General features: G+C 39.6%; 1 protein-coding gene across 1 annotated transcript in view; it reads right to left on the bottom strand.

The window, feature by feature from the left end:
- The window catches only part of CNN1 (calponin 1), a 344,933-nt gene that overhangs the window by 54,207 nt on the left and 265,150 nt on the right, over positions 1-25,576 (bottom strand). Inside the window, 3 exon segments of the mRNA XM_044084643.1 lie at positions 10,415-10,561; positions 16,645-16,674; positions 22,560-22,580. Coding sequence (XP_043940578.1) covers positions 10,415-10,561; positions 16,645-16,674; positions 22,560-22,580 — 198 coding nt within the window.

The raw sequence follows: 25,576 nt of genomic DNA, 5'->3' as shown, positions 1-25,576 counted from the left end.
CTGTCCTGTTAAATTCTTCAGATATGATAGACCATTGAAGAAACTCAGAGCCATAACTGCGGTTGGGAGAAGGGAGTGACCATCTGGGTGTAAACTGTTAAAGGGCAAGATCGATCAGCAGGTGCGGATGATGTGGGGGTACAGTAACTGCATTGATTTATTAAGCTACAAGGATATCATGGCTTGCAGTCATGGCTGAATTTGTAGCAAGCTTCTTGTTTCAGTTATAGTAGGTAGCTTTCCACAGTTACAAGAATGCAGAAGATTTTTTTTTTTTTTTTGCTCCTCACCTTTAAGTTGAGGGTGATGCCAGTATGAGAAACTGCACTGGGTGCCAGATGATCCAGCTACAGTTCTGAAAAATACATACTAAGCATTATGAGATACTAACTGACAGGAGAGCTGCTTGGGAAGACCAGAGACTTTATGCTGAGGACTGCCTGCATCTGAATGGGAAGTGGATTCTGAAAGCTGAAGTAGAGAAATATAGTAAACCGTGAGTATATTTACATGGAATCAGGGATGGGCAGCATCAGAAGGGAGGGTGTCAAGGGAGTATGAGTGGGCTGTATGGGAGAATAGGGGAACAGCAAACATGGAGCAAAGGTAGAAGTGGGAAATGATGTGCAATGCCAAAAACAGATAGTTTGCTAGTGCAAACAGAAGTGCTTGCTAAAGGCATAAACAACAAGTCTGGGCAGAATTTATGCACTTATACTTGGATACATACTGTACTAAATGATAAGATTAAATGATCCGGGATGGCAGTGCACATTCTCAGTGATGTGAAATTCTGTCAGGGAGTAAATGACAGTAATAAAAAGGGATGAAAGGGTTATCTTTTGGCATCAAAGCTGAAGGGAAAAGCAAGAGTGTCAGTTAAAGGTGGGCAAGCCTGGCATTTTTGAAGAAGAACCGAGTGAGAGCTGAGCCATGGGTCTGGCTTGGCTTTTAGAGCCCAGTAAGAGCTGAGCCCGAGCAGACAATTAGAGCAGCATCTCTATTAAAAATAACTACATCTGGAAGTCCAGAGGCAATTATTTAAGTAATAAAAAATACTACAGTTACAGACACATTGATATTGCCAGCCTTCACTCAAATGAATGAATGCTGATGGAATACTGATCACACTTCCTAAAAGATTGCACCCAGCCACCTCCATCACTGCACCCAAATTACAGGTCTGCTGACAATGAAAAATGGGGAAAAGAAATTATAACAAGCAATAGCATGCAAGTACACCACTCTGTATGTACAAGAAGGAATATTGCCCTGGCTCGTAAAAAAAGATTAATTTTTTCCCTTCTGATCTAATGATGATTTAGTGCACAGCAGTTCAACCACACTTTGCAAGAAATGGTCAACCAGCCCTAAGGTAAAGACTAGATACTACCTAGATGGAATAACAAAAGCCTCGTGAAAGGCAGGATTTTGTTAGCTTTATATAAGAAACCATGTTTCAGTTCTGTTAAGGCAACCCACAGTAAAAAAAAAAAAAAATCAGTGTTCTTAGTAAGCTATTTGGGTACAAAATACACATAGCTTCCCAGTAGACTGTGCCCCTTCTGAGAAGGCACACCATCTCTGACTGTGAAGTTGCTACAAAATAAAATAATAATGGTAATCTTTGCTTTTTGATGGATACTGCCTGTGAGCAAACCATGTCAACAGTAACTGCCCTTTATTCTCATGTATTCCCTGCCCCCCAAAATGATATTTCTGTGTGCTGATTTCTCACTGAGAAAAGAGTGAACAATGTAACAACTACAGCAACATTCTATTTCAACTTGTGACTGGTAAACAAATACAATGTCCCCCAATAAGTCATAACACTTTTATTTGACAGTAATTATATGATGGCTTTCTGCTTTCATGTACAAGATGCCTCCACACCCCTTCCCGAAAAAGTCAGTCCAGTTCTTTGCACGTCTGATGCTTATGGTGACAAGAGTGAAAGAAAAAAGAAATCACTACTAGAATAATATAGTAATTTCAACATGTTCCTCTTGAACACATATACTCACCCCCAGTGGGCCCCAAAACATACACTATGGACCTCCCAGAGATTCACAGTACTGAGCTAAAATCAGTGACAACTGAGAAACTGGAGCTTACCTCAGTAAAAAGAAAGAAACAGAAAAGAATTCTGTCCATGCTGTCCTTAGCATTGGTAGTGCTTTCCAAAGTCTCCTGATCTCTCTTTCTCTCACTAAAATAGGCTCCACTCTCCTACACACACACACACACACACACACACACACACACACACACACACACACATATGGAAACATGCAAGCACTCTGCAGTAAGGGCAATAATGTACCCCTCCTAAAAATGAGCTTCAAATCTTTTTATATGAGAATTGCCCAACTACAGTGTCTTGCAATAGTCCTTTCCCCTGAAAAAAAATGTTTAAATCATCTTCCTTTTCAGCACTATGGCATGTGGTCCCACCCTGGCCGGTATTCCAGCCAAACTCAGTGCTTATATATATGCAGACCTGACCTACAGAAACCACTCACAGCCTGCAGATCTATTCTGAATCAACAGTCAGCGGTTACTCAAAAAAAAAAAACTTGTGATTGTGGCTTGGCTTTTGGCTCTTTAACTCGCTCGATCATGAGCCACAACCAAGCTTATATGCAGGCTCTGGCTTACCCACCTCTAATGCCAGTGATGAGTTACTGTGGTGTACAGTCCACTGGATGCAGGAAGGAAGGAAGGCTTATGATAAAAGGTCATAAAAGGACTAGAGGATTAAAAAATGTAGAATTGAAGTACCCTTGGAGGGTGTTACTCTTTCAGCAGTGAACTGTGGAGAGTCACATTACATAAAAAGTAGAACAAATCTCACTGATGAGTTATTTCCTTGCCCAAAATAAAGAATGAAGAAGCTAGAAAACAAAATAATGAAGGTAAAAACAGTAGTGAGGTATTTCATAGCAGTGCTAATAAATTTTGGAAATAATTTCCAATTTTTTATTCACCAAAGTTTATTAAAATATCAGTGGGGGGTATTCAGAAACAAGCAGCACACAGGATTATATGAAAGAGCATGTGTATACTAAAGACCTCAATAAACATTGTGGAGCAATTTTGAAACTTACAATTAGCTGAAAGAGCCACAGTGATTATCAGTTGTAAATGCCAGGATTCTGCAGTGTACTAGAGTTTCACTCACATTATATGATGCCAGAAGTAGCGTCAGCATTAGATATGTGTATGAAATGTATGTGTTATTAGCCACTTTCAGAATCAGTATTCATATTGTTGTACATAGTTACCCTCCACATTGCATACAGCTATACCAGTGGCTAACATACCATCACCGCCACAACCAGGACATTACCATCTGCTATTATGTGAACAGCAGCACCATATGGGAGTTAGTAGTAGACATACTGCCCACACAAGGAATCAAGGGAGATGCACAGCGTGCTCATATCAGTGGACAGAAATGTCTGTGTAGCATTAACTGTCCTTGCTGCAGAGTCTTTTGAGGTCCAACAGAGCGGAGAGATTAGTAGTTATTTAGATGTTGGCTTTGCAGGTTCTACACCACTTCCTTAAAATGATGTTGCAGCTTGTGGAGGAGCATATATGATTTCCATTAAACCAGGAGAGAGACACCACTATGCAGGCATTTTGTGACTCAGCCATTTCCCTGAGGTTCTGGTGGCCACATACTGCACCCACACTGCCACCACTCCATCAACTGGCAGGTGGAGAGCAGTGCAAAAAATATTATGTACTATGTGTCTGTGTGATGTCCAGTCTGCTCCTATGAGTTGCACATCTGGATCATGTGTCAGCTCTACCAGTATTTTGTGTGGGTTGATTTTCCACAGGGTCATTTAGTTAGTAAGTGCATCAGTTGCCAGCCATGGATAATGCTAATTATATATGCTGTTTCCATGGACATAGGCATCGGGCCACTTACAATGCTGTCCACTGTTGTGTGTTGCAGAGGATATGGGATGGGCCCTATCTGTTACCTCCCAAACATGGCTGAAATGGTGTATAACATCACACGGTCACAGATATGAAACATCACTGAACATGTTTTCAGACTCATGAAGGCACGCTTTCAGTGGCACACTGCAGTATGCATTTGAGACCTCCAGTGACATATTTGTGGTCTGTACCATGCTACACATTATAGTGGTACCAAAGAAGACACAGTGTGGGAACATCACATTACTGCCTGAGATCTGTGGCAGCAGGTAAGGAGGAGGAGGAGGAAGAATCAGATGCATCAATGCCTTATTTGAGGCAGAGGTAGGCACAATGCATAGATAAACTGGCAAAAAAGTAGCACCTACTCTACAGGTAAGGGCCATGAAATGGACAGCACTGAATAAAATGTATGCATGTATTAGCACACTCAGGCTATGCCTTGCAATGCATTACCTGTCCAAGCTCTGTGTCTGACATTACCTTACCCACAAAGACCACAGGAGTGGAAAGGTCTCAATCTTCATCATTTTCACAGGTGTGGTAGACCACAGTGACAGCAGACAGCAATGCTACCACAGGTCTCAGGGTTATGGAAGGTTGATGTGGTAGCAACATGTGAGTAAGAGGTTGGGAGAGTGAAAGACACCATCCTCCAGTTAGAGTAGAACTTCTACGCTCTGAATATTAGCTGGATGTACCATCTGTTCCTGCAGTATCAGGACTGTTGATGTCCTCTCTGATGGATTGTGTAGCACTTCAGAAGCATGTGCAGTAACCATGCTGTAGCTCCCCCATGTGGGGAGGCAATAAATGGTGGGTGTCTATAATCCCATATATAGCCATAGTTAGGCACTGCACTCAGTAGACCAACAGGGGATAAGGATAGCACAGAACTGTGTGACCAAGAGTGGCTGGCATTGTGGGGCTTCCCCACTGTGGGGCTGAAAGAGTGTCAGCCCCAAGTTTGGGGTGGCCACTCCTATGGGGTAGAGGCAACAGTGAAGTAGTCTCTGGAATAGTATCTGTGCATTCCTGGCTTGTGACTATCCATCATGCATCCACTCCCATGCATGGCTACTGTGGGCATTTGCCAGTATCCTCATGGGCATACTAATAGACACTAGTAGGGTCACTGCAGTCCTCAGCAGGCATGTCTGCTCCAGGTCTCTAGATGCCATAGCACTTATTATGCAGTGTAGGGCATCCTCATACAGCATACGCACAACCTCTGACTGTGTGTGCATAGAGACTGTCTGTGCATCTGTCTTTAACATGTGAACAAACACATCAGGAAGCATGCTGCCACCACATTGTACTACTCATGTCACTCATGTGACCACCTATAGTGAGGCCACAGCAGTAGCACACTGGCTTCCATTATTACAGCTGTGACACTTTAATATGCTGTCCTTTCCTCTGCATACCAACACAATGCCAGATATCATAAATAGCTGACTAGTACTGGTCTGTGTTGCATTAACTCTTCAGTACTAGTTAACACAGTCCTGTAGCATTACAGATCATTCAGAGCATCCCTTCCCCCAGTATGTTCAAAGCTTGGAATGGAATGTTTATTGAGCAGATATTTTGCTGTAGTATTTAATAAATAAAATAAAGTGATGCATATTAAATGCACTTTTAATTCTTTCTCTGCAGCTATTTGCTTTAAATACAACATACCATTTGTGGAAAAAAATAAAACCATTTTGCCATGTAGCCAAAACAATAATAATACAAGGCATTTTTAAACCATTAAATTGGAACTATTGTATATGCTCAACATATTCATTTGCAGAAGAATTATACTGCACTGTTTTATTTATTGTATTCATTTATCCTTTGTTGACCAGGTTAGTCCCACTAGGCGAGTAGCCTCTTTTCAGGGGAGATCCAATGTGGTATTTAAATTGCTAGGGGAAATCTGTCCTGGACATTGAGAAACTTCCCACACTCTTTTCAGGATCTTTTACATCCACCTGAGCTACCACTAATTTAGGCAGAAGGGGCCTCAGTTTAACATCTCATCTGTACAACAACACGCTCAGTGGTGTAGCACCCCCCTTATGCTTCACTACAGTGTCAGTAATCCATATACATGGTGTGAGAATAGAACCCTTCTGCACCAATGGTGAGTGTGTTACATGTTTGTTGATATAAAACTTAGCATTAAGGGTGGCTAGACATGTGATGCAGAATGCAACAACCCTATTAGCATAACTTGCATATTGTCAAACGCTGTGGAGAACTAATGTAAGGAAGTGGTGCAGACAAATGTAGGTCTATATTAATGAGGATTTCTAGAGGAAGGTCATATATGACAAATCTGACAGGCCTCCTTTAAACCCTTGTCAGCCATTTTATGCCGTAGTGCTTCCACAGAAGTGGGGTACTTTTAGCCATTTATTTGTTACAGAGTAAGACCACTAGATGCAAGTTCTTTCTTTCAGAGTGACCCTAGAGCACTAGTAAGTGACCTACCTAGAGTCCACAATTTGCAAATGGAAACTGAGTGACTCAAACCTAAGACTGCAGGATGAAGCATATTCGCATCTCATAGACTTTTAGTCAGGAGTAATTATATGTGGCCAAGACTTCTTATGTAGTGTTCCATCATGAAGATTTGTGATGTAATATTCCATCATGGCCAAGACTTTTGTCATACTGTTTCATCATAGCTAAGACTTCTGATGTAGTGTTCCATCGTGGCCAACACTTCTGACATACTGTTTCATTGCAACCAAGACTTCTAACATAGTGTTCCATCATGGCCAAGATTTCTGACATAGTGTCTGATCATAGTATAACAAGCATTATGCTTGTAATACCATTGAATAAAGAGGATATATGTATGTTTGAGAAACAGTGACATAAAGGCATTATCAACTGAACACATTCCATCTATACTCCCAATAAAAGTTGCATGATGTAATGGTCTGTAATGCACTTAGTTTTCTTCTCAATTTTTTTTTTATTTTTCAAATACATTTGATTGAATTCCATAGTATTTATACATAACATCTTAAATAACCATGTAGACTATTTACATTAGCCTGACATTATAACAGATCTTAATGTATGCTGTTAGTAATGGACTTAGTTTTGTTTGTTTTACTTTCATCCCTTTCCTTAGTTCATTCAGAAACCTGGATAAAAAATATGTATTCAAAGTAGTTATCTTCAAATACCTAACTATAAACTACCTAAAATATAAAAAATTAAGTAAAGAAGATTAAACTAGTAGGCAGAAGAATTAGTAAATTAATAGGATAATTTTTGGGAAACCGGACTTAAAAAGCAAGCAGTAAGTAATGAAACCAAACAGAAAGGGGATATTCTTGACCTACTCCTAACTAACACTTATTATATAATAATATAGTTTGCTGTCTCCAGTGATGCTAAGACAAAATCCAGAAATATAGGAGAATAACTACATACCTCTCAACTGTCTAAAATGATACACAAGCTCCTGGTTTTGCCTATTTTTTTTTGCCCTGTCCACCATAAAATGTTTGATTTTCTGGTAAAGTATTGGCAATTTTAGTCAGTAATCAATACCAAACATTAAAGTTTTGTACTTATTATTGTTCATAAAATAGAGCTTGCTGATGCAAAATCTCTTTTTCTATTATTTTTTAAGTGAATTACAGTAATACTTAAAACTGGTCCTGAAGTTCATAGGTGTGTACTAGGCTAACGGCCCTGGAGCCTATATAAGCCCAACCCAAGAAGATTCCTTGGCATCATGCCTTTGGCCTTTATCCCTCATTATCTATGTCCAGAATACTTGAACAAAGAAACTGAGATGTTTGTATAACAATCTGCTGATAAACATAGTAATAAATCATATACGAAGGAGGTAATTACTAAAGACAGTGGCAGATCTCTGGAGCTATTTTAAGGAATGAACACATTTTGTATATCAATTTAGAAGGAAGTGTGTGAAGAGAAGATAACCGACCTTTTTAAAGAAATTGAGGTAAGAGAGATCATTGTAAAAAGGAAAAGCATACAAAAAGGTGAGACTTGCTGGTGGTAGAGATTATGAGAAAAAGTCCTATAAGCACACCACATAAAAGGCAAGAAAGTGAATTCATCTGGTCAAGGTAGACTCATACAAAGTGTTGCTGGAAAAGTTAAGGATGGTTAACATGAATTTTTCAGATAACATTTGGAAAAGTAGGAGGTTTCAACAGGAGAGCCAATGCATGGCTAGAAATAGAAAGGACAAATTTGAAAATGCTATACAATAGAAGTATTAACCAAGTTCTTCACCAGTATATTTTCTTTGGAACAATGAGAACAGCTGCCAGCATGGAAAGATAAAGCAGGTATGGATGGATACAAATAGGCAGGCAGGAGGAAAGTACCAGTGGAAGAGAAGAGAAGGAACGCAAAAATCATCAGGGAGATAAAATACAAGTTCTAGATTAGACACAAATTAAGATGCTGACAGAGTTAGCACTGACGGTTGGTGAATCACTGCCAGAAATTTGTAGTTTCTGTTTCGGACCTATAGTGGTGCTAAAGCCCTAGAGCTTGGAAATAGTGATTTTGCACCCTAAGGTATACTTAGGAAGGAATTAGGTAGTAATTGGTGTGTTGTTCTTGCTGCTGTGACAGAGAAGATTGTAAAAATTTCTTTATAAACAGTCTGAGTATCTCAACATGTAGCACACTCTTCTATGGTTCTGAAAGATCAGAAAGCAATGGGCTCTATCCCCACACCAGGTAGATGGATTCATTTTCCAGTAGTGACACTGTAGTGTAGTGTAGCAGAGGGGAATGGTGAGGGGGGGGGGGCTGATGCACCCTTGACTGTGCCATCCTTCAGATGAGATGTTAAACCGAGGCCCCATCTGCCTGCACTGTTGGTAGTAAAAGATCCCATACATTTATTGAAAAGAGTATGGATAGTTTCCTTTGGCCTTGGCCAAATTTCCTCTAGTCAATACGAATTCTACCTTGTGTCTCCCCTGAAAAGAGGCCATTAGCCTACTGGGACTAACTTGGTTTACAAAGCGTAAATAAAATAAATAAAATTAAATGTGTACTGGAGGTGGCAGGCTGGTAGAGTTCCTGAATGCCAGTAGGGTGTGTGTGTGTGTGTGTGTGTGTGTGTGTGTGTGTGTGTGTGTGTGTGTGTGTGTGTGTGTGTGTGTGTGTGTGTGTATATATGTGTGTATGTGTGTGAGTGTGTGTGTGTGTGTGTGTGTGTGTGTGTGTGTGTGTGTGTGTGTGTGTGTGTGTGTGTGTGTGTGTGTGTGTGTGTGTGTCCTGTCACAATACACTGGTGTCCCACCTAGGGATGGTTCTACTTTTTTTGCTTCCTTGCTTTTCTGTCTTATACTTATTGATTACTGGGAGAGGTTTAGCCCCTGCAGAACTGACTGGGATAAATTAGCACCTGAAAAGAAAAACAAATGGGTGCAGAATGCACATAAAGACATATTTTTTAAAAAGGACATTTTTATATATTTTTATTCAAAATAAAAAGTAAAAACAATCATGGATGAAGGCACTGTTGTATGAATGAAAAAAAAACAGGCCTTCATTACTGTCAAGGAGTAAGAATAAACTCTTGAAGAAACAAAATGTGAATTTTGTATGACTTTGAACTTTCTTTTTTTAGAGAATTCCAAAACATTAAAAAAATAGGCAAAAAGCATTTCCTCTCTTGTTTGTTTGTCTTTTGGCTTTTTCCAGTTAGGGGTCGCCACAGCGGAACTCATGTCCGCTAATGATTGGCAGTTGGTTTTTATGGTGTTGAGTTGCCAGCCCGACACCCAACCTTCAGCGAAGGCACGCCCATTCAACGCATGTCTTTCGAATGCCCACTCGACCACGGGGAGGACATGCAGACTCCACACAGAAGGCACTCCCAACCCAAGCCAAGAATCGAACGGGCGAACTTCTTGCTGTGAGGCAACAACGCTACCACTGCACCACCGCAGAAGTCTGAATCCTTTAAAATTCTGAGATATTCCAAGGTTCTTAGTTCCTTAAATAGTACATAAGGGAGGGTTAATGCTATCAGATACTAATGGGTTCTCAAAAGCAGTGGTTTATAAGCAGCCTGCCAATTATATGCCATGTCTATAACTTATTCATAACACACAACTAACTAAAATATCTTAAAACTATATAGTGATGAGTTAAATGTTAGTACCATGAGCTGACCATCAGTTCTTTGTTGAGCACTGAAAAAATAATTAAGGAAAAAAGATAAGCTTGTCTTGCATGTCTGTTACTAAAGTGAGCACATTTCAATGTCTTCCCCTTCATGCACTACCAGGATGCAGTTTATTTGCTCATAAATTTTTTTACCTGAGTATTGTCCAAAGACTGACATGGCATTGCAAACTCTATGAAAAAGCTGTAATCACAGCAGACAAGTTTCACGTTTTCTAATTTGCCAACAATTTCCACTTTCTATACACTTTTTTTAAAGTTTTCCTACCTGGCTAGCCCCTTTGTTTGTTCCCATTTGCAGACTAATGGTAGCCCGGTCAAGTGGCTGGTCTACACAGAGTTTAGGATCGTAGAGATGTCTTCGAGTTCCATATGCTGTCATCCCTTGCTGGCTAGCAAACTTATTGGTTCCCATCTAAAATTAAAAAGAATAAGGTGATGAATATACAGTACAGCATGTTAATTTTATCTACCATGCTGCATTCAAAAGCACTTCACAAAATCATGTCTGCTACGCTGGCTGTGAAGGGAATATATGTATTTGATACATAGCTAAACTAGCTAGCAATTAAAAGAGGTAAATACCAGTTATGAGATACAATGCCTATAATTTAAGTATGTATGGGACAGTGTCTGCCAGTTTAGTGCAGGTGATTAAATGATATACAGTGAGTAGATAACAAGCATAATTCTCTTGGAAGTTTGAAGCTGGGAGTTGGAGTAATGGTTAAGGTGTTTATTTCACAGACAAAAGATGCAGGGTTTGATCCTTACTAAGGAAAATTGGTTAGGCTTAAAATGGCCCACAAAACTAGATAGCCTGGTACTTACCTATGTACTCATGGGTTTGATTCACTCAGTCTTCATTTGTCTGTCATGTGACTCTAAAAAGAGTATCTTAACCAGGTATTTGTGTGCAGTTGGTTTACCTGGTTAACTAAATAAAAACTTCTTAGCACCTGATATAATACTTCATTCAATACAAAGGTGTGCGAGGAACAGTACCTGCCTTTTTTCTAATGTTGTTTACAGCGCTAGAATAATTTCTGTTTTGGAAATATCATAGTAGAATACTAGGCTATCTACATAAGGGGCTTCTTTAAGCCCAGACATGCTTTTCATTAAATTTTTATTGGTATTGGTTTGTGGGGATATATATTGGTCCCTATCAATTGATTGAGTTTTCAGAAACTCGAAATTCATATGTCCGAGACCATATGATCGAGTTTTTGAAAACCCAAAGCTTTTGAAAGGAGATTGCGGTACAGTGAGGATTGGGAAATTTATCCTTTTCTCATTGTAGTGTGATCTCGGAGTTGGTATATTTAATTTGCAGGGGGTGTGGGTCCTACAAAAACATAAAAAAGTAGCTATTTGATGTTCGAGTTTTCGGAAACTCAATCATATGGTCTTGACCATATGAATTTTGAGTTTCTGAAAACTCAATCTGACATAGACACACACACACACACACACACATATAGATATATATATATATATATATATATATATATATATATATATATATATATATATATATATATATATATATATATATATATTGTCATACTGCAAGGCATATCTAAAAATGATGTAAAGGGCAGCCATAAAATAGTACCATCAAACCAATGAATGTAAGTGTCAGAGCAGAAATATTTCATTGTAATGTAATATAAGCTGAAAGGGCTACCAAGAGAACTGATTAGTGGTCAGATGATTATGCAAAAAAATATGTGAGATGCAAAATAATATTAGACGTTATGATGGCTAAAATAATATAGAAGGATTAGTGTAAAAATGATGAGAAGCAAGGAAATGTAGTTCTTTTGGCAAAGGGTTTGATTCCCTCAACCTTTATTGCCTTTTGTGTGACCTTGAGCACGTAACTTAACCAAACGTTGCTTCTGGATCATCCCTAAAGTGGTCTGACCAAGTGGACACACCAGGTTAACAAATAGGATTATTATTATTATTATTATTATTATTATTAGGTAATGAATGCAAAGGTGCATAAAAGCTATTAGAATAAAGGGTATTCTGCAAAGAGATGTAGGAAGTTTGTTTTTTAAATGATAAGAAGCAGAAGATTGTGGATAAGCAGGCAAGAATTTGAAATTTGAAGGGACAGAGTGCTACAAAATTGCTCAGGAGGCTGTACTTTAAGGATAAGAACAGATGGCTGCATGCAGAACAGATTGAAGAATAGTTTACAGGGTTTATGTGTGTGGGGAAAGGGTCAAGAATCAGCCATTACCTAGGTAGGGGAAATGAGCAGTTTTTTATGTATATACTTAAATATAATAAAGAGAAAAAAAATTTCCAACACTTGATCCAAGCGGAATGTTGAACTATAAGCTAAACTCTGTTTAAGACTCGGAAGACAGCAGACTGTTTTTTGCCAGTCGGCCTCTGGTGAAAAGCACTAATACCCATCTTACCATCTACATGTGATGATCCCACAAATTAAATATATATAAATCATTCATAAATGCACAGATATATTCCCTAGTTAAGCACAAAAATTACTAGTAAAACTTTATTTCAAGACAATTGCTCCAAATTTTAAAAAATGTAGCAGTGCATACTATTAATGAATTACATATAAATGTATAATAGCAACACATTATGGTTAAAATCAAACAATGCAAGATAAATCTATATTGGTTTAATACAGGTTTATGTAGAGAACCTAAATTAATAATCCATAATCATTCCTTTCTATCAAGTAACTTGTTGTACTGAGATTTATTAAAGCTTGTTGGTTCATACTAGGCTAATGCTAGGGCCTTTATAAGCCCAGTAATGCAACCCAAGTGTTTTCAACAAGTTATTTGCCTTAGAGGTTATTTTAATGGGTGTATATCAGCTAGGGCATGATTTATAATCTGTTACACTGTTCATCAGAGACATAGGTACCAGATCAGGGATACATTTCTAATCTCCCATTCATTGGTCCAGGTTTACACTTGAATAAAGTTAAGGAAGGGCTCTGCTTCACAAAGATATGAAGCCAATTCCAGAGGCTGGAAATTCTCTGAGATACATACCTGACCCACTAGCATGTCCTGTTTAAGTCATAAGCAAAGTTTAAGTCCTTAGATCAGGAAGTTCTGATACTGTTCATTTTGCAGATATGCAAAAGGTCCATCAGCTCGGGATTCAAAGAAAGTTTGTATGCTAGGCATAGATGGCCTCTCAGGAGTCTGTAAGAAACAAAGTATAGAGATTGGGCTTTCAGGTGATCTGCTTAGAACATTGTGTTTTCACCCTGCATTCCTTTTATGAGGAACTTCCATGGACATTCCAGTTGGTGTATATGGCTGGTCAGGTACATACCAAAGGGGTGTTATACTCAATAATTGGTCTGATGAGGACCAAATACAGTGGCACAATGACTTTTCTGGACATAGATGTCATGCCCTTACTTATAAGTTGAGTGACACAGAATGATTTCCTTCATACTTTAGACACATGTTGTTCGAAAGCCAGGTTACTATCTACATTACAAATCCCTGACTACTGGGTCTTCTCTTAGGGGTGTTTTATCAATTAGGTAGGTTCCCAGGGTGGTTGACTTCCCAAAGTGCACCATCATGCATTTCTTGGCATTGAGTTTTAAGCTATGACTTTGGCACCAGTCCTTTGTCTGAGTTAGAGCTTCTTGTAACATGTTAGTATCGGGGGGCGGGGGGGGGGGGTTCTATGACTGCTCCTAGTTTTCAATCATCTGAAACTTTGTCAGCCAGAGGCCCTTAACATAAGCTTTGAAATCCAAGAAGTATATAACAAAGAGGACTGTACCCAGCACAAAACCCTGAAGGACTCTGCTGGTGAGTAGCCTCTTTGTGGATGTGGCCTCAACAATCCTAACATTCTGGGTCCTGTCTGTGCGCCAGATGGTTATCCAGCAAATAGCATAGAGATGTATGTCCAATTCCATGAATTTATTTACAATACCCCAGTATGGTATTGTATTAAATGCCATAGCCAGGTCAAGGTAGGCACTATGTATGGTTTTGCTCTCATCCATTGCTTTAGTGACGTTTTCAAAATGTCCACCAGGTTCAGTAGGTATGACCTACCTTTTATGAAACCAAACTGGGTACAGACCAGTGTCTGAAAATTTTCCATGTCATTTTTAATCATTTCCATGATAATTCATTCAATGGCTTTGCATATAAGACTACTCAGACTTTTGGGTCTGTAGATGTTCTTTGTGTTTCACTGTTGCAGTCATCACACTTGGGTTATCTGCCTAGTAGGTAGCCCTCAGTCAGACCGAATACCAGAGTCTTAGTATTTCTGCGTCAGATGCTGTCGTTCCTTCCATGACATCAGGTCATCAGGGGTATAAAACAGGCAGCCGACGCCATTACATCAGTCTTTCTTGCCGTGTTGGAGCCCGAAGCAGAAGCAGTTCGCAAGTGCTGGTCGGCCGCTACCTGAAATTTTTCGTTTTTGAGTTGTAATCCTAAAGTCTTCTAAAGCTAAGTACCCCACTGGGGGATCCTTTTTTCTTGCTCTAACTGATGTCAGAAAAAGTTAACAATTGTCTTGTCTGTGGAAAGCAAATACCTCACAGAGATTTTCATTCTTACTGTTTCACCTGTTTAGGCCCAGACCACTATGTTCCTCGCTGTCGGTTTTGTGCCTTAACACCCGGACCATTCATTGTCGGGCTATTTTCGTTGCTAAATTCTTTCACTCTCATTCTCCATATTCTGAAATGGCTTCGATAAGCCATCTGACTTCGAATCTTCTGAAAAAACGTAAAGAAAAAGACAGAGACAGACCACATAGGTCCAAAACTGCCGATGACGCTTCCATTTCCGCCGGTACTCGGTGAAGCGTCTTCGCAGCCCCTGATGCCTGCTTCTATGGATTCGCAGGCCTCTGCTGAGACCCATTCAGAGTCCGGTGTGCCGCGAGATGCTTCTTCGACTATGGAACCTGCGGATGTCTCTTCCTTGGATGGGTCCGGAGCCGATGTTCAGGCACCGGCTTCTGAGGGTGTATTTCATCCTACCGATGTTTGAATCGAACCGACTACTTCTTTTTTAGCCAAAATGATTGAGTTTCTTAGGCCCAGAGTACACACTACACCTAAAAAGACGACGACCAAAGCACATGCTCAAGCTCCCACACCACAAAAACAAATGCTTAGAATGGCTGAAGACCTTATTACCCTAATTAGGGGAAGCCAGCCTTCCCCTGCTAAGACACAAATAATTGAATTTCCTTCTGATTCTACAGACCAGGAGTCTGATGACTCTGACCCTTCTGATTATCAGAACATGCCCTTATCAGCCTATGAGGACTCAGATGCAGAGGAATCCATTCCCTCTGCCTCCCCTCCAGAGGATTTTTCTTTTGGTGAAACCTTGCATACTTTAAGAGAGCATTTCCACTGGGAATGCCAAGATTGCCCTCAGTCCAAAAAGAGACTCAGAGAGTTTTTACAGTTGCCTCAGCACAGGCATCTAGATATACCCCCTGTCCTGGATGTTGTAGATGATGTTTTTATGGAATCCAGTCTTACTCCAGATACATTACCCCCGGCCCCTAGGAAACCTGACAGGTACTACAGAGTACCTGATTCCCATAAATTTCTCTTCAAGAATCCTACTGCGGATCCAGAGACCATTTCCCAGAGATCTAAAGGTATTAAGGCTACTACAGCCAAAAATCCTACCCCTTCTGACAGGGATTCCAGAGCTTTAGACAGATGGGGTAAGAAGGTATATACCTCTGCAACTCTTCCCATCAGGGCATTGAATTGCCATTTTCACATGTTGAGGTACTAACAACATATTATGGAACTAATTAAACAAAAAATGGTATTATTGCCAGATTGTGAAGAAAAATAAAGATTTACAAGAGCTAATGCATTCTGCAAACCAAGTCAGTAAGCATACTTTGCAGTGTGGCTTTGATGCCCTAGAAGCATCTTGCAGGGTTGCAGTCACTGGGTCTGTACTGAGACGGCATGCCTGGCTGAAGGAACAAACCTTGCCAAATCATGTCAAATCCAAATTACTAGACACTCCTTTAAATAAAGACTGTTTATTTGGCACCAAAGCAGAAGAAGTTCTTAAAAAGATGGAAGAAAAAGCTTAATCTATGCAAACTGTCAAAGAATTCTTGCAAGTGCAAACATCTAGATTCAGCAGGCATTGGCCTTAAAAAAATGGTCCTTTCCAGCCCCTTCCAGGCCTTCCCAGACCAGACCCAGGGGAAACAGGCCACCCAGACTACAGTCTCAGGGCATGCAGAGATCTAAACAATGGAGTGGCTCCACCCCAAAAACAGGGAGTGGTAAGCCACCCCTTATGGAAAAAGTTCACAATGACTTTTCAATTATCCTTCCCAGCCCTGCCCAATTACTTGTGCCCCTAGGAGGAAAACTTGCCCTTCATGCAAAAAACTGGATGTCCATTACTCAGGACCAATGGGCCCTAAACATTGTATCCCAGGGATATAAATTCTACTTCCATTCACTGCCAACCCCAAGAGGGTTTCCAGACCTTCCTCCAAACCAGTGGCCAGAGGCTCAAAAGCAAGTATTCTCCCTGCTCAATATCAGAGGTATTCAACCTGTTTCAGTAGAACAAAGGGGTCTGAGTTGCAGGCACTGATGGCTGTGGAACCTTTCATTATCTTCCATGCTGACAGGATGTCCCTCAGGACCAACCCGTCCTTTATGCCTAAGGTGGTGTCCAGTGTGGCTCTAGACCAAGCCATCCATTTGCCAACCTTCTTCCCTAATCCTCAGAATAAAGGGGAAAGGATCCTGCACTCCTTGGACATGCACAGACAGCTCAGGTTCTACCTTGACAGGACTAAGCCTTTCAGAAAGTCTGACCAGCTGCTAGTCAGCTTTGTTACATGGGCAGAGGGTAAGGCCATTTCAAAACAAACCATTTGCAAATGGATAGCACACTGCATCCATTTCTGCTACAAGCACCATGGAAAACCTACCCAACAGGGGATCAGACCACATTCCACTAGGGCTACTTCCACCTCTACAGCATTCCTCAGGGGAGTCCCTATCAGGGTCATTCTGGAAGCTGCAACCTGGAGTTCTGTACACACCTTCACCAAGCATTACCACTTACCTATCTTTTCTAAATCCAGGGCTGGGTTTGCTACAGCAGTCTTGCAAGGCCTACTGTCCAGCCCTAACACTTCTTGACTGCCTCCACCCTTCCTCAGCTTTGGGAATCAACCCAAGTGTGATGACTGCACCAGTGAAACATGAAGAACATAGTACAGTTGTGTACAGTTACCATAAATGTAGATGTTCGAGTGTATTCACTGTTGCAGTCCTGGTTTCTCTCCCTCCAGCCCCCTGGTTTTTCTCTATCTTTCTACCTCTCCTCTCTATGGCCATTCTCAATGGCATTGGTATTTACTTTTTACTAGTGGTGTTCCCCACCATATACCAGCTCCCTATTTGGGGGGTCTTGACATTTGGGGCAAGAAAAACTGATGTAATGGTGTCGGCTGCCTGCTTTATACCCCTGACGACCTGACATCATGGAAGAAGTGACAGCATCCGACGCAGAAATACTAAGACTCTGGTATTTGGGCCGACTGAGGGCTACCTGCAGGTAGATAACCCAAATGTGATGACTGCACCAGTGAATACACTCAAGCATCTACATTTATGGTAAGTGTACACAACTGTACTTTCTTGGGATCCCTTGATGTCCCACTTTTGTGCAGAGGGATGACTGTTACAGTCCTCCATTTGCATGGCATGAAGCCTGTTAGGAGGCTATGGCTGAATAGTGACTCCCATGGCCCTGATAGGTCATATTTCAGGCTGTTTAGGAGGCATCCTGGGGTATCACTGGGGCCCATCAAAGTTGTGTTCTTTGCCTTAAAGAGCACATCTAGGACCTGATCCCTGTTGCTAGTTGGGGGGTTATGTTTGATGGTTTTTCCTGAAGGGCAGGTGGGGAGTGAAGGGAGAGGTAAAGCTGGAGCTGAATTTGTCAACCAGTAGATTTCCTATGTATGCAGTCTCCATCACCTTAGTTCCATTTGCAACCAGTTCTGTACACTATTGGGTGCTGCCTTTGATGTTTTGGACATGACTAAAGAAGATCTTATTGATGTCTTTGGCCTGGAAAGTTATCTTTACTTCAAAATTGGCTTTGCTGGACTTAATTAACCCTCTTAGTTGTCTCTTCAGTTTGCTGAGATGGTTTTTATCTTTCTGGTGCTGCACTTTCTAATTTTAGCTATGACTTTTTTATTTTGTTGTACAGCTTGTTCCACCAGGGTAGTTTGTTTTCTAAGTTTGTTTTGGGCTACTTCTGGTAGACACAGCAGCTTAGATGCAGCCATTGGTATGGTATATTTTCTGTGAACAATTCACATAGTCTGCTCTATTATCCGTGTTTGGAGGGGCTTGAAATTTTGACAGGTGATTGCTTCATAAAAGGTAGTTGCTTTGGAGTAGCTCCTTATTGCCGCAGGATTTATTGGGGTTACAGAATTGATTTTTAGAACAGAGACAGCTTTGTGGTTTGATCTTACCACAGAGGACACAACACTGGTGGAGGAGTGCAGTGTTCCACCACATTTGTGAGTACCTGGTACAATATGGTAATACCTCTAGTGGGTGTATGTACTATATGGTCTAAGGTGCTTGTGTTAACAAAGTCCAGGAATCACTGTGTCTGCAAATTTGGGGGGTTGTGTAGGATTCCTTGTCTGGAATGAGGAAATGAAAGCCCCTCATGAATATGGTATTTGTTTGAATGGCGAATGTCTCCAATAGGTCTGAGTATGAGCTATGGGTTTTATGGGACATTGATGGTGACCAATAGCTTGCTAGGGTATGGTATAGGACTTTGTCTATTTGTCTCTGGTAATGATCTATGGGTTTTATGGGACATAGACGGTGACCAATAGCTTGCTAGGATATTTATTTATTATTATTTATTTTACATTTGTTTACCAGGTGTGTCTGTCTGGGCCAGGACCCCATTTTCAGCAGAGGCCAGGGAAGAAAAGTTCCAAACAGATTACAATAATAACAATTTACCATAATAGACATATAGTACATAAACACCTCCAAAATAGATTACAATTAAACATTTTAACAGAAAGACATATAGTACAGAACAGGCTGTTTTCTATAGAGTCCCTAAAAAAGAAGCCCATCCTATAATCCACTAGAGCACACATTATATGTTATTTATTTAGCAGATAAGTGTAAAGAATGTTTGTAAGAGAACTATCATAGCTGTTAGTTATATCGCTGTGTAAATTATGTACAAAAGAGAAAGTAAGTACACCAAGGTGTGACTGGTAGGATTTGATTGAGTATGAGATATATAGATAAGACAATTTTGTAAAATACTAGTAGATTACCATATGTAAAAGTAAGAGAGATAGTTGCTTTATGAAATGTGTTAAGAAGAGGAGCCTGGCATTGGAAAATATGAGTAAGGAGTTATAGAACATTTATAGTGTCATTCTGGGGAAGTACAGGAACAGAGATACTTTTTAGTTAGCTGTTCCTTGAGGAGATATTTGAACTTAGGAAGATCAGTTGTGTTGAGAATATCTTGGGGGACTGAATTTCAGATCTTTGATATTTCCCTGGAATACAGAGAATCCCTGAAACTGTTGTTGTATTTAACCACTTTTAGTAGTGGTTTGTTGGATGATCACAACGCCCTATTTTTTTGGTGGGGTTGAACCAAGTTTCTGAGGGCTGGACAGTTATCAGCTTGATAAATAATGGAGTGGGTGATGGCAAGTTGGTTGAGATATCAAAGATTTGGCAGTTCGATCCAGTTTAGTTCCTGGAGAGTTAAGCAGTGATGTGATCTGCTTGAGTGGTTAATAGCAAACCTAGCTATTTTATTGTAGCAGGCTTCCAATTTGTTAAGGTCTGATTTCCTAAGGTTAGTAAAGATAGAAGAGGCGTATAGCAGAGTTGGTAGTAGATTAGACCTGGTAATAGACTGTCTGGAGTTTTGGGTGAGGAATCATTTGGCTCTGTACAGGGAACCCAGTTTGATATGAACTTTTTTTTTATAGCTAGAGTGATGCTCTTGTTATATTTTAGTGTGTTATCAATAGTAATGCCTAGCAGTTTGGCCTGGAGCACTGGCTCAATTTTGGTGTTATTAGAGGAGTAGATATGATATGGGACTTTGTCTATGGTAATCTGGACATGGAGAAACTCTAGATTGCCATCCTGTTTAACAAACCTAGATGTATGCTTGTCATTCATGTAGATAGAAACGCGTCCACCTGTAGTCCTTTTCTGTGTGGTCATTGGTCTAAAGGTGTGGCACTGAAGTCTTGCACTGCCAAGGTACTTTCTGTGGCTTTAAACCAAGCCTCGTTAACAGCAGAGTTTGGAGGGACCAGAACTTCTTGTTCATACACTTGAAATTGAGCAGTACCACCTTTATATTCCCTTGCTTTGTTTCTGCTATTTATTTATTTATTGACATTTGATTACCAGGAAAGTCTGACTTGGTAGGAGTCCATTTTCAACAGAGTCCCGGGGAGAAAAGCTCCAGACTATTACAAAACATTTTAAGATTAATAATTTTACAGTCTTTAAAGATAATACAAAAACAAATACTGTTTATATGGTTATACCAAATTAGACATAATATGAAAACATTGGTTAAGGATAGATACAAGTTATATGACAATAATTATTTGAGTAATTTTAGCGAGTTTATAGAGAAATTAAAGGTAACTTAGTCAAAGACAAACGTGAATTGCAATATGAAGTGAGAAAAAAGCAGGCTTATAGTATATTTAGAGAAAAAGCCAGGGGAAAGAAACTGATAGAAATCAGGAAGTGAGGGAAGAAGGGAGAGGAGAGTAAGGAGATGTAAAGTATGAATAGGTATTTGCACACATCTAGGGATATAGTTTATCCTATTGTAGAGCAAAAACAGGGACAGCTTTTGGCTAGGAAGTCTTTCAGAATGGTTCTAAAAAATAGGAGGGAGGGTTTTGGCCTGACTGATAGAAATAAGGAGTTTCAGGCCATGGCAACATGGCATGAGTATGGACAATGCCCAACAGATTTGATAGGTTTGTTGACAGTCGGGAGTAATTGTAATGACCGACTAGGAAATATAGTTGTGTAGAATGTTACTGAGAGCTGGACAAGCATATGGATTCTGGATAATTTTATAGGTGGTAAAAAGCTGTGTATTTGTTAGTTGATGGGGTAGTTCTAATCAGTTTTGGAAGGTTTGCCAACCTGGCATTTCCTAAAAACGGCTGTGTAAGGAGAGACAAGGTTTTAGCCAATATTCAAAAGACTAGAGGGGACAGGTATAGACTATCCCAGGCAAAGCAACGTGGTTTGTAAACCATATCCTCCCATGCTGACAAATGTATCTCCATAAGACCCTAGAAACTAAGTCAACTATTAAAGTCAGTCATCATTTCTTTGTATTGTGGCATCATCTTTAATGAAGTTAGAATGCTGCTCAGTGCTGGACACATACCAGCCTGTGACACATGTTTTGAGAGCTCCATAAAGTCTCTCTTCATATAGTCTAGGGAGATATATCTCAGGTCATTTACACTTACATGAACTATGACTGAATCATACTGGTAACTGTGGTGCAATTTATTTATTTAATTAATTCATTTATTTATATTTGTTTACTGGGGTAGTACACTGATCAATATTAACCAATTCCGGGCTCACCCAGGTGAAATAAAAACATTTCACAAACAAAAAATACAGAAATATAAGCAGTAATAGAGTAGTTCACACTAATTACATAGAAAAAGCTGTGTATGTACAGTCCAGTGAACAAGCACAGTACAATGTACGATCAAGCAGAGTGTAATGTACAATATGTACATTCATTTCTAAAGTAGGTTAGTCTTCATTGAATCTTGAGACAAGAGCAGAGACTCGGAAAGGAGATAGGTTAGGCAATATGTCCTGTGCTGAAGCAGGAGTATTTGGCTTGAATGAAGAAATGCTTTTTGAGTTACATTTTGAGTTTGGAATAAGTGTTGATTTCCTTAATGTCAATGGGGGAGAGCTTGCCAAAGAATAAGTGTCTGGGAGGAGAAAGCATGTGTTTTGGTGTGGAATTTGCTTATAGTACTCAAGAGAGTGACATGAGTGTGTGTGTAACTTGGTGGATCCTGGCTCCTGATAGACAACTGACTATCACTTTCTCCTTCTTCAGCCTGGTAAGTGGGACATCAATATGTTGCACAATGGAGTCCCTTATGACTAGAGTTCTGAGTTGTGTATTGGATTGCCTTATGGGCTTTGTAGTGTGTGTGTGTGTGTGTGTGTGTGTGTGTGTGTGTGTGTGTGTGTGTGTGTGTGTGTGTGTATGTTTGTGTGTGTTAGATGTGGCTACTAAGCCCTCTGGCCAACAAAATGATTACACTTGTAACTTTCCAATGTCTTTCTCAACACAGATAGACCAGGCACCACTTATTGCCACTAGATGGAACATCCCATGTAAAAACAAAACAAAGAAAAAAAAAAAAGAATGCTAGAAGTGTACTGCTACTACAAACACTTAGCAACTGACTAGACAAGGTGATATAAAGGCAATCAGGCCAACAACAAGAACAGTGTGAAAAAATGCACTACTTAAACTTTAAGTACAGATATGTGTACACATAACTCAAGAAAACAACGCACAGACATTTGAGTAATATTACATGTCAAAGTTAAAGTTCTTTACAATCACAAGTTAACAGAAACTTTATCAAGCCACCCAAAAAGTGAAAAATAACATTATGATTTTAAAGAACTTATTTTCCTTTGACATGCAATGTCATTCAAGTGAATGTCTATGTGTTGCTTTCAAGGCATGATGTTTTGCCCATATAAATGAACAACATGTTCATATAACAACATAAATAATCCCTAGAGGTGCAAGTGATTAAATATAATTTCATGTTTCAATGTATTAACTGATATACAAGCTTCAAGTGCATAATTCAATTTATGTGTCATTTTATACAAGTATACCGCATGGAGTAATATCTTGGCCATACAATATTGAGTATAATATTCAAATTATTCAAATCTACACACACACACACACACACACACACACACACACACACACACACACACACACACACACACACCAGTTGCACTCACGTTGTATTGTGAGCAAATGAATGAAAAAAAATTAAAGAATGCGAGGCATTGCAGCTCTACCGTGTGCGTCTTTAAAGCCTCTGATGTTGTTGTATAGTGCTGCTCTTCTCTCGTAGAATGATTGGTTTGCTTTTGCTAGTAAATCACTGAGGACTAGCATCAGTCACTAATGCCAGACATTAGAATTTCATACTTGAATGTGTGCTGACACTATGATGTGCTGCCTCTGTCTGTCTGTCTCTGTCTCTCTCACTCTTACATGCATAGACATATATAAACACGCATTATTTTTTTTAACCTGTTTAGTGAGCATTTAAAAAGTAAAGACATTTGCTTTATTTGTATCTGAGCTTCGTAATGGCTTAATGTGCTGCTGCGAAGTGGCAGACTTGTCTTCACTGGGCATTATCTGTACATTAATGACCTGCTAGAGAATGTTCATTCTCCAGTCAGGCTGAAGATGTACAGGTTGCCAGTTCTCTTAACAAAGGTATTTCCTCTGTCTTTGTGGATATTCACTGTCTCTCTCTCTCTCTGTCTCTCTGTCTCTCTCTCTGTCTCTCTCTCTCTCTCCCCCCTCTCTCTCTCCCCCCTCTCAAGTCAAGGGTCTTTGGACCAGCCCTCTCATCCAACTGTAATAAATAAATAAATGCATACATAAATAAATAAGTACTTAATTAATAAATGTATTCATTGTCTAATAAACCAGGTAAAATATAACAAAAAACAGAAAAACAAGTCTGGGAAAGGATGCCAGTCTATCATGGCATATGCATATACACACACACACACACACACACACACACACACACACACACACACACACACACACACACGCACACTCATTCTCATCTTGTCATGAGCACCTACAGGCAATTTGAAGGATAATTTCAGTTCTCATACTCACTGGGATGTGGCAGGGAAATGGAGTAATATATACATATATATGTATGAGAACTGAAATTATCCTTCAAATTGCCTGTAGGTGCTCATGACAAGATGAGAATGAGTGTGCGTGCGCGAGTGTGTGTGTGTGTGTGTGTGTGTGTGTGTATATATGCATATGCCATGATAGACTGGCATCCTTTCCCAGACTTGTTTTTCTGTCTTGTACCCACTAAATGTCAGTATAAGCTCTGTCTCTTCTCTGATTTTGTTATATTTTACCTGGTTTATTAGACAATGAATACATTTATTAATTAAGTATTTATTTATGTATGCATTTATTTATTTATTACAGTTGGATGAGAGGGCTGGTCCAAAGACCCTTGACTTGTCCACACTAAAATGACTCATATCTTTCCCATTTTCTGGCAGTGTACTTTATTAACTGTTTATGGATTTTAATGCCAAATAAAATGGCTACCCATTAGGTGACATACTGCCAGCACAGTATGTTTACCTTTGCAGTTGTGCCATATTTACAGCAAGGTATCCATGTCCATACTCTTCATGGTATGTTGTAATGAAAGGTGCAAAGGCATTTAAAGACACACCATTACATTTTGCATACCTTTTGCTGGATAAAAAAAAATTATCAAACAGTTTGACTGTAGAGAATATTAGATCAGCAATTAGCATTGTAAATTCTAGTATATAATTATAAATATGGTCTTGAGATTATTTACTAGCATTTTGATTCACATATCTAAATCATTTTAATATCAGTTGTAAGTGTAATTTGCTTTCATGCCAGTTGAAAGTATAAAAAATTAAATTTCATAAATAACATTAGCCAAATCATTTGCCTATATTCTCTGTGGTCAATGTAGTGAACAGGCATTTCATCTATCAAAATCCAGAAAATTTAATATTTTGAGTTACAGTCACATTAGCAGTAAATGAACTTGAAACATAAGGAGCTGACAGTTCTGCAAAATTTACCATAAGATACAGAAGAGCTAAGAGGGAGCCTACATGTTTTCAGCATTACTTCAGTTGCTGAAAATTAGAGATATTACATAAAAGTTATGGTAGTAAACACAGAGCCCCAATTCCAAAACACATTTCACAGAGGAACAGGCTGAAAGTATGGTTCTGTAAAATCTTACCATAATAGTAGCTGTCCTTCTCTTCACTGTTGCAGTATTCTTAACCTAAAGGATCACCTGCCAAGGAGAGAGCAATATCTAGCCAGTATAGCAAAGCCTTTAGTTTTTATAGGCATTGTACATCAACACATATGCTCCCCATGCAAGGGCGTAGAGCATAAAGATGGCATACTGATGCACACAATCAGAACTGAAAAAGTCCCAGGAGGAACAGAATGCCCTTAGGGACAAGGAGAAC

The sequence above is a fragment of the Protopterus annectens genome, chromosome 9.part0 (assembly GCF_019279795.1).
Source record: "Protopterus annectens isolate FY-2018-M chromosome 9.part0, PAN1.0, whole genome shotgun sequence".
Lineage (NCBI taxonomy): Eukaryota > Metazoa > Chordata > Ceratodontiformes > Protopteridae > Protopterus > Protopterus annectens.
Note: the sequence above shows the minus strand (reverse complement) of the source record. Positions and strands in the feature narration are given on the sequence as shown.